General features: G+C 38.8%; 1 protein-coding gene and 1 long non-coding RNA gene across 4 annotated transcripts; both read left to right on the top strand.

Annotated features, from left to right (window-relative positions):
* The first annotated feature begins 345 nt into the window (after nucleotides 1–345).
* LOC121644942 lies at nucleotides 346–3,375 on the top strand. 3 transcript variants are annotated; one of them, XR_006011331.1, is made up of 8 exons: nucleotides 346–516; nucleotides 800–875; nucleotides 1,060–1,097; nucleotides 1,221–1,316; nucleotides 1,820–1,969; nucleotides 2,076–2,193; nucleotides 2,770–2,914; nucleotides 3,041–3,375. It is a non-coding gene; the product is annotated as an uncharacterized LOC121644942 (long non-coding RNA). The 3 variants fall into 3 exon arrangements; XR_006011333.1 differs by having other exon boundaries at nucleotides 1,033–1,097; XR_006011332.1 differs by having other exon boundaries at nucleotides 346–875; nucleotides 1,033–1,097.
* Nucleotides 3,376–7,951: 4,576 nt separating this feature from the next.
* Nucleotides 7,952–10,108, top strand: LOC121644981 (DNA ligase 1-like). The gene is made up of 3 exons (XM_041993253.1): nucleotides 7,952–7,972; nucleotides 8,098–8,968; nucleotides 10,047–10,108. The coding sequence occupies exons 1-3, from the start codon at nucleotides 7,952–7,954 to the stop codon at nucleotides 10,106–10,108; spliced, it is 954 nt and encodes a 317-aa protein (XP_041849187.1).
* Nucleotides 10,109–12,112: the final 2,004 nt, after the last annotated feature.

Raw genomic sequence — 12,112 nt, 5'->3', positions numbered from 1 at the left:
CACATGGGCCAGCCTGAGGCCAGATGCAGACACAGTGGTGGCCCAGTACTGGCCCAGAACAGTTTCCACACTGGCATCGGATGTCAGCCTAATGGTGGCCCTGTACTGGCCCAGAACAGTTTCCACACTGGCACCAGATGTCAGCCTAATGAATACCTTAATAAAACTGTGCAACATTCAGCCTAGATTAAAAATACTTCAACAACGGTGATACAATTATACAAATAACATTTATTTTGATTTGAATAACTTGTTCAAAATAACAATATATAATAAATAACAATATAAAAATCAAATAATAAAATAAACAAATAAAACAAACCAACCAACCATTATTACCCATCTCTCAACACGTGACCTATTTCCTATGCTCTGATTGGGTCAAGATACTTCCTATTGTTAAACGCGCGTTTGTCAACCGCCAATACAGAAGAAGAAGAAGACGACAACAAAGAAGAAGAAGAAGCGCGAATAGAACCGGATGTGTTGCATTGAGCCGAGAGAGACAAAGTCAAGGTGAGTTTACGGTTTTATTTATTTAATGTGTACAGTATATTTATGGTTAAAAAACATACTTCGTATTTTAAAGTGCATTCCATTTGAACGGGGAGGCGGGAATTCCCCACTTTGCTAGGGACGTCACCCACTCAGGGTAACGTATTTGGTGGAAGCTTAAGTGAGTGAGCGTGCTATTGCTCTTTCGTATTTTGGGTTGTCCATGGGTTATAGTTAGTGTCTATACTGGAGGCTACGTAGCTATTGTAAGTTTGTTTGTGTTTTTCCCCCCGCATCGTCATAGATATATACATGTGGATGTCCCCTCTGACGATGTTGTCCGGAACAATGCGTTGAAGCGGCCGCCATCTTGGGCCGGGGTAAGCCGCGTCTATTACTGCATTAGTCAACAGAGGCAATCAACGATTAAAATCACAGTAACTTGCTGAACGTTCAACCGATTTTCAGTCGGTTTGGTTTATTGGAAATGTCACACGCATTTATATAATATAACAGATTATTTTTTTTTATTTTGAGGTTTTTTCCCCTTTACTCATTTTGTAGGGCTGTGCAGGCCAGTGTAAAGACAAAGAACGTGTAAGGTACAGTACAATCACTTATCATGATTGCAAGTCATTAAAATGGGTACAGACATCTGTAATCTATTGCAGTGGTTCCCAAATTGGGGTCAGTGATACAGTATTGGGTTTGCCATGTCATTGCAGCTCAGTGCCTAGTGCACCAAAGATCCTTCATGTGTTTGGCCCAGATCCCAGAGGGAATGATTCTGAGGATGAAGCTGTCTTACCAACAAGAAAACAGTAAACTATTATTATTATTTTTAATTTAATAAGCTGTTTAAATTTGAGGAATGTCTGGAAAGCTTTGCTCTTTTCTTTTTTGTATACAAGATGGACTGTTTAATGCAGATGTACTCAGTTACACTTTAACCCCAAAATGTGCAAAGGTGCCACAAATTATGTTTTCTTGTGGGGGTGTGCTCAGCGTTGTGTGCGTTGACGTGTCTGTGTGTGTCTGGGCGCATCAGGGCAAACACTCAGGGATACAGAGAGCAGAGGAGAATTGCGCGCTCTCTCCAATATAAAGGTGGGGGGGACACTGACATTTAGCCAGGCATCTCATGGGCCATGAAACAATCACTGGTCTACCTTTTGAGTAGGTCTAATGCATCAGAAATATTTATTTCTAATTCCTGAAGAACCTATTCCAATTAGATAAACACCAACAAAGGAAGGGCATTTTGCAATCCAAACACCCCCCAAAAAATAAATAAAATCTAATGCTGATCATGCTACTCTTGCAGAGTGCACCATACTGGAGCTGGACCAGAGAGGCCAAGCGTCCCGTAGCCTGCACCAGGGAAGGATTTCATCGACTGACCTGCACCAGAGAAAGACTGTTTCCTCTGAGCCACATCAGTTGATAAGAAGACCACAAACCAATCTTCATATATGTGAGTATTATATTTTATTCGTAGGCTGTGCTCTGCTGTTGGCCTGAACACATTTTTATGAGACCTGTTGTTTATTTACTTATCCACAATTCTTTTTTCTTCCTAGCACACCTAGGCCTACCACATCCAAGGCTGAACCAAATCTGCTACCATTAGCTGATCGCCAGTCTGTCCAAAACATGGAGGAGCGGCTCAGGAATAGTGCTGACCTCAAAAACCTTCTGGTAAGAATGTCATGTCAAACTATCCTTGTGAACTGGAAAACCAAAAATAATTTCTGTATTCAGCCTTATAAGCCTCCCCTTGGCAAAGCAAATTTGTTTGGCACAACACAGCAGCCAGACTATCATTCTGCTGCCATGATGCTGGGCAGGACAGGTTAAAATAAAAGACTGTCATGTCAGTTAACCTTCAGGAGAAAAGTTATACAATGACAAACCATGTTCTTGATTAAATAGGCTTTAAATAACATTGCTGGGACATACAGTATAAAATTGAGAAACTATTTAGTATATGGGGGAGGAAAGGGAATCATAATTACACAGATAAATTTAACAGTTTCACGGCACCACAGGCACACTATTATCAAAGTAGTTGAAACCATAGGAAGACTGACTTCACTCTGCATCCTCATCCTTTATTTTACTTTACAAATTATTACTGTTGTGCTTTCATTGCATAAATTATGCTGGTCAGACTATCAGACCAGTTCAGATTTGCTGCTGATATTTTCAAACATGTTTAAAAGAGTTAGGGCATATGTACTGCTGATAAACTAACAAAGAAATATCAATTCACAGAGAACTGCACTGGCTCTTAAAGGAGGGGGAGACGTTAAAGAGTGTCATGTGCAACCTTAACACTCTCTCGCCAAGAATGTCAACATGCTCGGTATAAATGTCAAGATTGGCTTCCAGCACCTGCAAATAAAGGATGTTGTAATTGGTAAGTTTGTCTTAACAAACACTGACTCCCTCAGAGACCATGCATTTTTTTTTTATTTGTTATGGCTAGATTTAAACTGTAGGTCTGGATGCACAGCTCTGAATTTTTTCTCTCTTCTTTTTTTAGAAGTCCACGGTGGGAATGATGGACTCACGGACAGCGCTGCTTCATTTGGACTTCTGTGCCCTTTGTTAATTTTTTACAAAGACTTTAACCTCCCTGATTTTATTTGTTTTCCTTTTGTTATCCTTAAGCTCACATTCTTTTAATGTATTTCAATTATTGATCTTATAATTTTATTGGGTTGAAAGCATAAAATTTTTTTCCATCCCCACTTAATGTTGTTTCCCTCTGTTGTTCGCTCTCCAACAGTGTCACATATTATTTGATTTTTATATTGTTATTTATTATATATTGTTAATTTAAACAAGTTATTCAAATCAAAATAAATGTTATTTGTATAATTGTATCACCGTTGTTGTAGTATTTTTAATCTAGGCTGAATATTGCACAGTTTTATTAAGGTATTCATTAGGCTGACACCTGGTGCCAGTGTGGAAACTGCTCTGGGCCAGTACAGGGCCACCATTAGGCTGACATCCGATGCCAGTGTGGAAACTGCTCTGGGCCAGTACAGGGCCACCATTAGGCTGACATCCGATGCCAGTGTGGAAACTGTTCTGGGCCAGTACAGGGCCACCATTAGGCTGACATCCGGTGCCAGTGTGGAAACTGTTCTGGGCCAGTACAGGGCCACCATTAGGCTGACATCCGGTGCCAGTGTGGAAACTGTTCTGGGCCAGTACAGGGCCACCATTAGGCTGACATCCGGTGCCAGTGTGGAAACTGTTCTGGGCCAGTACTGGGCCACCACTGTGTCTGCATCTGGCCTCAGGCTGGCCCATGTGTGGGCCACCTTTGGCAAACCAGATCTGGGCCAGCAAAGGGCCGTCATTCTTTGCGGTATGTGGGCCAGGTTTAAGTGTATTGTGTGGGCCAGAACCGGGCCAGACCAATTTTGCTACCTGGGTAGTCGCTCTGGGTACGGGGGATCCTGGTGATAACGCGCTTTACTGAACCAATGTCCATACAGAAAGGTAAGTTCGGGTTTGTTCCCATTGATTGAATGAATTAAAATAATGGCTTGAAGTCCAGGATGGCGGTATACAGGATGAATAGATGAGATGGAGGTATAACGAAAGGCGGTGGAAAGACGGTAAGATGTGTCCAGACAAAGGCGTTTACAAGCGGTAAAAACCGTGCGACCTCCCGTTCCCAAACACCCGGTGCTCTGTCACCTCCACGCCTATATGCCCTTCCCCTCCACCCCACCACCAATAGTGGAGGGAAATACAGGTCACCTGTGCCATTCCCAAATATAAACAAACACCACCACCATGATGAACCTGGACCAAATAAGGAAGAGAAAATAATGGCTCCTACAAGTGATTAATGAAGCATTTGCTCAAATGGTCTGTAGACTCTTGATGTGATAAAATCTTGAGACATTCAAAATGATTAACGCACACTGATTGAACAATAAGGTAACAGGACTTTCTTTGCAGGATGACGTTTCTGACGACGATCCTGCAGTCAGTGATAAAAATTCATCTGAGAACAAACAGGTCACTTGAAAAGTTCAAGTTAATCAAATATTGCAAACACTAACTTTGAACCATTTCACACTTGGATACTACTTTCTGTTTCAGGAGCGAGAAGATATTTTTGTGTTTTGTTTTGTTTTTTTAAGTCGATTAAAATTGACAAAAACATCTCTTTTATTCATTCAACTAAGACTTTTGACACACAGATTTAATATAAAAATGATGTGACTTAACAAGATTGTGTATTTGTGTTTTGATTTAAGGACAAAAATATTTTAAGTGGCGTGTTCATGAAAACACCAAAACCAGCTGATGAGGTGTGACCTATACAAAGATTAGCATAACTTCACATGATTACAGTCATGTTTGTGTCAATAATTAATCTATTTTATTTTCTGTTCCTGCCTTTGTTTAGGAATCAAACACAGCAGCCGATGACTGGAAGTTATGGTCTAGTAGTGAAAACCTTTTGGAAGCAAACACAACAAAGGTGCAGCAGCTATAATCTTTACTGGTCTTTTTCTGGTTTCTGTCTCTATTAATTGACATTTGATGAGTGACTGATTGTTACAGGAGAAAACAGGTGGACTTGCAGGCATCTTGTGAATGTAAAATATGTAAACTTATCTCTATAGTCTGGTCTCAGTTTTTAAAAAGAGGTTAAAAATTTAGGTTGTCCACTTCAGATTTATTAACTTAACTATATTTTAGACCATGCAGGCAATAAATTGACAGCTATTTCAGTTTAAGAATATTTTTCACTGCAGTGATCCAGATCACATATGTCTGCTTTGCTAAAAGAGTGTCTAAATCATTTCAATCAAATGAATTCACTTTCTTTTGATGTCTTCACAGATCACAAGTTATTTTAATGTCTTTATTTTTTAGTTTAGATGGAAAAAGCGCATAAAATAAAACTAAGGGAAAGTGCATCACCTGCTGTAGTTTAAAAAAAAATTGTAATCCAGTTCCCTAAATGCACGCCTTTACAAAATAATTAATTACTTTAGAAACATAAAAATAACCACAAAGTGAAAGCAAATGGAAGTGGGTCACTTACTTTGGTTTTCTTTCTAAGGATCCCCTCAGTGACTTACTGTCAGCCAGCTGTGAGAGCCTCTCAGAAGTTGGGATGGTAAGAACAGAACAGATCAAACAGAAACAGATTGTAAAGCTCATTAAGATATTGTGCTGTCACCAAATATTTACTATTTTCTAAGCTAACTTCACTAAGACACAAATTCCGAAACATCTCTGGATGACAGTATAACCCAGAAAGGATACAGAAATGTTCTGTCCCCTTAACCATTTATTTCCTGCTGCATCTATTAGTTTACAATGAAGATGCAGTTATTTAATCAAAGGACAATTGTCGGTTTTATTGTCCATGATGAGGACAAATGTCTTTACCGTTGTAAGCGATCAGAAGTCTTGAAATGTTCAAGTGTAAACATCTGCATTTTATGACACTGTTGCCCAATCAATGATAATAACTCAGAGCACAAAAACTAAAATAATTGTGTGTGTGTGTTTAAAGGAGAGTGTTCCTGCACAAGGTGAGCTGTCAACCAGTAATGATGATCTTATTGAAGCCACAAGTACCACAAAGGTGAGTTTTAGGGACTTTACTTTTATCATATTTAAAAATGTTTATATCTTCTACAATAAAAACAAATACTTTATTGTCTCTTTTTCTTATTTATTAACAGGAGAAAAAAGTTGGGTTTTCGGGGATGTTCAGGAGCAAGCATATATATACATATATATACATACGTACATACATACACACACACATGTGTACATACATATATATATATATATATATACATATATATACATACGTACATACATACACACACACATGTGTACATACATATATATATATATATATATATATATATATATATACATACGTACATACATACACACACACACATGTGTACATACATATATATATATATATATATATATATATATATATATAAATAGAAATAAAATTAAATAAAATCTTGTTTATAACAAAATTGTTAACTGCTATTTAAGAGTCTACAGGGTCAGCTAAACATGTTGATTCTCCTGGTCGCCAGACCTCTTATCTCAGGTGTTAACCATCCAACAGTGAAAAATAAGATGATATAACAGTCACATGGACAGAAGACAGTTATCTTAGACTAAAAAGGGAAATCAAAGAATGCAGTTTCATAGAAATTTAAGCTCCAGTTTGCTCTGAATATTAAAAAAGAAAAGCAAAGAAAGAAAATCAGAGAGAAGCAGCTGGTGAGCAGCACACCTGAACCAAAACAGTTTGAGCTGATAACACGTTGGGATTAATTTAAAGACAATACCAATTAATTAAAATCAGAAATTCATCAGACTTTGAGATGTCACGGTACAAACAGTTTGGCTTTGTGTTGATATTGTATCCTTTGCCTGGTGATCAGTTATAATACATTTAATATCAATGGATTCATTATGTTTCCAGGATTGTGGAAAAAGCCACATCACTCTGTCTGAAAAACTTAAGGCAACAGACCTTAAAAATAACATGATGTTAACAAGAGATCTTTAGTTAAAAGTAATCAAATAAAACATGATATTCCTATACTCCTTCCCCCTACCTCTTCCCCCAGCCCCCATTCGCCTCACCTGCGAACAAATGTGCAAAGTACAAACACACTGAGCAAAACAAGATGACCATTTCATGGAACATGTTTAAGTAACTTGTAACATTTATGTTGTTACTTACTGTCGAGGGAAAGCTCCAAGTCAAATTGTAGCCTCTTTAGCTCATGCAGTGCTCTCACCTTTATTAACAAGCCAATGTTAATACAGGTTATGTCCCTTTCTTTATCAGACAATTTCTTCACCAACAACTGTATGTTTCTTTTTTTTTGTTCTTTTTTTGTAATGTCAGATCCTGGTCGTCTGCAGGTGAACGTTTTCTTCCACTCTCTGCCATTTCGCTTCGAAAATATGAGCTTCGATTGCTCTATAGAGAGGGAGGGCTGAGGGCTCGAGAGGAGGCAGTGATTCGCATGATTAGACATGAACACATGGCCGGGCCAGCTGCCAAACACGGGCTGGAGAGCAACACAGAGAGATGGTGTGACGTCATGCTGTACTCTGGATAAAATTACAGTTCTAGTTCTTCACATCAACTTTTTTTTTAATTCTTTCAATCTAGAAATGCTGAATTTCTTAATACTGACAATAATGTGTTAACAACTATTTAATAACCTAATTCAGTGCATCAAATAGAAAATAAAGTTTTCACAAGAAAAGTGTTCATTCTGCATGTTGTCAGACACAGTGAAGAAGAAATTCATATTAAGACAGCAGGTAACAGTCAGGTTAGCAAGGGGGGTAGATGGAACATAGCAGTGCTCATTTTATTAACATAGCTGGTCTTTGTAATAAAAATGGGATCTGAGTAATGGGGCACCCGTGCCCCTCTGTAAAAAAAAGACAACATGTAGCAGTGTATTTTGTAAAAACCTGAGATATATAGAGTGATATCACCATAAGAGAGTTATCTGGGGAAAAAAATTGAGCCTCTGTTTTTGTCTCTGCTTGTTGTAGGAAGGTATGAACACCCTGCAGGAATGGGGTTTGGAGAAATACTCTCAAAGTGCTGCCAAAAAGGCTCTGAACCACAACACTAAACATGTGATAAAAGAGGGAGGCCGCGCTGGAAAAGCCCTAATGATCAATACTGACAAGCTCATCAGCACCGTGCAGGTTTTAGGTGTCGCAGGTGGTGCTGCCAAAGCCGCCCAGGCCATCAGTGTCACCACAGGCATCATGTCTGCCCTCTTTTTAGCTTTGGATGTTTTCTTCCTTGCCAAGGACTCTCATGAACTCCGTAAAGGTACTAAAACCAAATTTGCCAGCAAGATCAGAGAGGTTTGTAAAAACCTTCAAGATGGCCTCCTGGAGCTGAACAAGGTTAAGACACAGCTGCAGAAAACTATGGATGGCATCGAAGTGGAGGAGTTTGAGGAGATTGAAGAGGTGAAGGTGGAGGTTGAGGATGACTTCCTGTCAGACCCAAAGAAGCTGGCTGAGCTGGAGCAGGAGCTGGACATCATAGAGGAGAAACTGGACAAGAAAGATGAAGTGCAGCCGAAGAAGAGTAAAGAGTCGGAGAAGGGAATTTTTAAACTTAAAAAGGAGAAAAGGGAGAAGAAGAGCGTGAAGGAAAAGGAAGAGCTGGAGGAAAAGAAGGACAAAGAGAAGATGGAAAATAATGCAAAGAAAGAGGGAAACAAGGAAGGGGACATGGGAGAAAGTATGCTTGAGTCTAAATTGGAGAAGATTCCTGACGGGGAGACTAAACAAGTAAAAGAAACCAGCATCAAAATTGTTTTAGAAGAACAGTTGGAGAAAGGAAGCAAAAAAGTCAAAGAAACGGAGAACCAAATAACAGTTAGAAAAGAAAAGAAACACGATGGTAAGCAAGACAAGACTAAAGAAGATACTTTAACAAATAAGAACACAGACAGGAAGGAAAAGGATAGAAAGAAGAGTGAAAAAAAGCCTGAGAAAGCCAGAAACAGCTCAGGAGATTCAAAACAAGATGATAGGAGTTTAGACAGTTGGCTGATAAGAGGAAAGGAGGAAAGAGGACTGAAAGACTGGAGAGCAGAGATGGTGAAGAGAGAGAGAGAGAGGAGAAAAGGGACACAAAGAAACGAAAAAAGAAAATAATAAAAACTCAAGTGGGAGAAAAGAATCACATCAAGGTCATGAGGAGGGAAAGATGAGAAGAGAGCGTTTGGAAAGAGACGCAGTCGGTGAGGAAGAAGTTAGGAGTCATTACAGGAAAGGACACGAGGAGCTCAGAAAGAGGGGAGAGGAGAAACGAGGGAGCAGAGTATAGAGTGGACAATTTGAGAGAGCAGGAGGTGATGAGGAGTAGGAAAAGGTGAAGAGGAGGGAGAAAAGAGAGAGTCAAAAGAGAGGAAGTGACAGAGAGCATAAACACAGTCAGAGAGGCTCTTGTCCTCATTCACACACTCTGTGGACAGATGGACTGGATATTTAATTTTCACCCAAACACCAAAATGATCATGACATCAACTGTCTCCACTTCTTTGTTGCCAAGACGACAACAAATGATTAGCTGAACAGGGTCTTGTTGCATCAGATATATGTTGAGGTTGCACAAAGTCAATTTTCACACTGAGCTGATCTAAAGAGGAAGAAAACAGCTGCTGCTGCAGAGAAATCCACATCAATAGTAAGTCCTCCTACAAAAACAGTTCCACTTAAAGTATATCATCTTTATGTGAAATACTTCAGCTCTCCTGAGGAAAAACGTCCACTCGCTGCTGGGTTTTTAATGGTACTTGGACATGGTTGTCAAGGGATTTCTTTTCATCACGGTGACTTTGTTTTCTAGTCCATCCATGTCTTTGCAGAAATGTCTGAACAACATTGTGCAGATATCCATGACCTTAAGGTGCCTTCACCAGGTTTAAGATAAGATCTTATCCTCCAAGTTCTGCCCTGTCTCCCTGGCATTCCAGCACTTCCTGGTGTCAGTCGACTTCTCCTCACTCTCTACCCGCAGCTGGCCAGATGGGATTGAAGCACACCTGTCTTTCTTCATCCTTTAACACTGATGCACATAAAAGCCTGGGGCCTTATTTATCAAGCATCTTAGAGTGTCATTTTAGTCCTAAGTGCTGAGAAATTGTGGAATTTAGTCCTACTCTCAGTCTTAAAAATCAAAGCTTTCAATCAACTTTCTGAAGTCTAAGAATCACTCCTACTCCTCCACATATTTAAGAGACCTCCAGAAGTGTCATAAGTGGTTAGGAGGTGCCTGTAGAGCAGGGCTATTCAACTCGGTGCCACAAGGGCTGGATTGCACAAGAGCTGCAATCCAGCAGGTTTTTAGTGTCTCTCCTCTAACTCACCTGACTCCAATTAATAAGCCGCTGCACAGAACTTCACAGGCTGTTGGATTCCTTTAACTTGAGTTAGGTTTGGTAAGTTAGAGGAGAAAGGCTTAAGGCGTATTTAGTTGGTTTGCAATTTCCTCCCATGTGTTTCTTTTATCACGGCTTGTAAGCATTTTGCCGAATTTCCCTTTTATGGTGTTCTTACTTTAGCCAACTAATACTACAAGTAGGCGGATCTCTTCCTCTTTCTATTTCGGCTTTCTTTTTGATTCCATGTTGGTTTTGGCTGTGTGGACTGTGACTGCAGTAGAAATAGAGCAGTGATTCAGTGATTTGGAAGTGACATCATCTAAAATTCTGTTTACGGCACCTAGTACTGTCATAACCCCGCTCTTATACTGACACTTAAGATTGAGTCCTGCACTTCACTTAAAGTAGGAGTGAGACACTTGATAAGTAATGTTTAAGTGCAGCTTTTAGCGAGGAATTTTTTTACTTATAAGTTTTAAGACGTTTGATAAATTTACCCCCTGGTTTCTCCACCTACCAGTCACCAGTCCATCACTTGCAGGATACTATGGAAAAACCATGCAGATGGTTTTATTTGTGTTCATGGCATTGAACAAACAAATGTAATGCTCTCATTAAAGAAACAGCCACTTTTAATTACCTAGAGGAGAACGGAGTCTGTGTTTCAGTCCTAAGAAGACAGAAACTAAAATACTCTGATCTCGAGCTGAAGACTGTTATATTAACAAATTAAACCAAAACTATGTTTTTTAGTAATGTGGGTCCACTGCATATTTTTGATTGATGGAAGAAATTAAACATTAATTTAAACTGATGTGATGACACTTGTGAAGTATATTGTGAGGACGACGAGCTACTGTGTAAATGTATTTCAGTGTCTTTTTCTTAAGCTTTTGCTCCTTTTTTTTAACAAGACTGATTGTTTATTCTGTGTAACAAAGCTGCCAAAACCAACCAGCATGTTTCCTGTAAAATACAACGTTATGTCTGTCTTACTAATTTTGTGGGTGTTTCAGGATAAATATTATTCTTTTCTCCATACTGTATTAAATTCTTGTTTGTTTTTAATTTAAATATAGGCCTGTGAGATATTTTTATTTAAGATTTAGAATTTTATTTAACAGAAATCAAGATTTCTAAAATGAAATCTCTTTTTTTTATGGATAAACAATTTTTTTGTATGGTGCAGGATTCTTCCTGAAAAAATAAATTATTAATAGATGCAGAAATTACTACTTGTCTTTGAAGCGTTTGGTTTGAAGTATTTCCCTGACTTTAAAAGGATTGTAAAATGCATGTTCAAGTTCTGAGCTGTAACATGTGACTACCACTAGGGGACAACATTAATCTGTAAAACAGTCTAACATGTGATTATAATACCAGTTTTTAGTACTTTAAACTTTACACAGTATACATATACACTCACTGCTCACTATATTAGGGCCATCTTGTTAGTTCTGGGTTGGAAATGTGAATGTCCTTCACACCATTACACAACTTAGACCAGCCTATCAACAACCATATCACTTCAACGTCACCTTAATTCCCTTTCCATCCCATTCTGATGCTTAGTAAAGATTCTCGTAGGTTTATTATATGAGTTTTATTCAAACAGAAATTGTTTTAAGGTAACCTGAATTGCACTCCCTTTCAAGACA

Source organism: Melanotaenia boesemani, chromosome 8 (genome assembly GCF_017639745.1).
Source record: "Melanotaenia boesemani isolate fMelBoe1 chromosome 8, fMelBoe1.pri, whole genome shotgun sequence".
NCBI lineage: Eukaryota > Metazoa > Chordata > Actinopteri > Atheriniformes > Melanotaeniidae > Melanotaenia > Melanotaenia boesemani.
This window is presented reverse-complemented; position numbering and strand designations above follow the sequence as displayed.

What these genes read in the sequence shown, in the direction of transcription:
- LOC121644981 (XM_041993253.1), top strand. Translation starts at nt 7,952, where the DNA reads ATGGGGCACCCGTGCCCCTCT. An exon ending in TGGGGCACCCGTGCCCCTCT is followed by an intron (nt 7,973 to 8,097) that starts GTAAAAAAAAGA and finishes TGCTTGTTGTAG; the next exon opens with GAAGGTATGAACACCCTGCA. An exon ending in AAAAGAAAAGAAACACGATG is followed by an intron (nt 8,969 to 10,046) that starts GTAAGCAAGACA and finishes CTGGCATTCCAG; the next exon opens with CACTTCCTGGTGTCAGTCGA.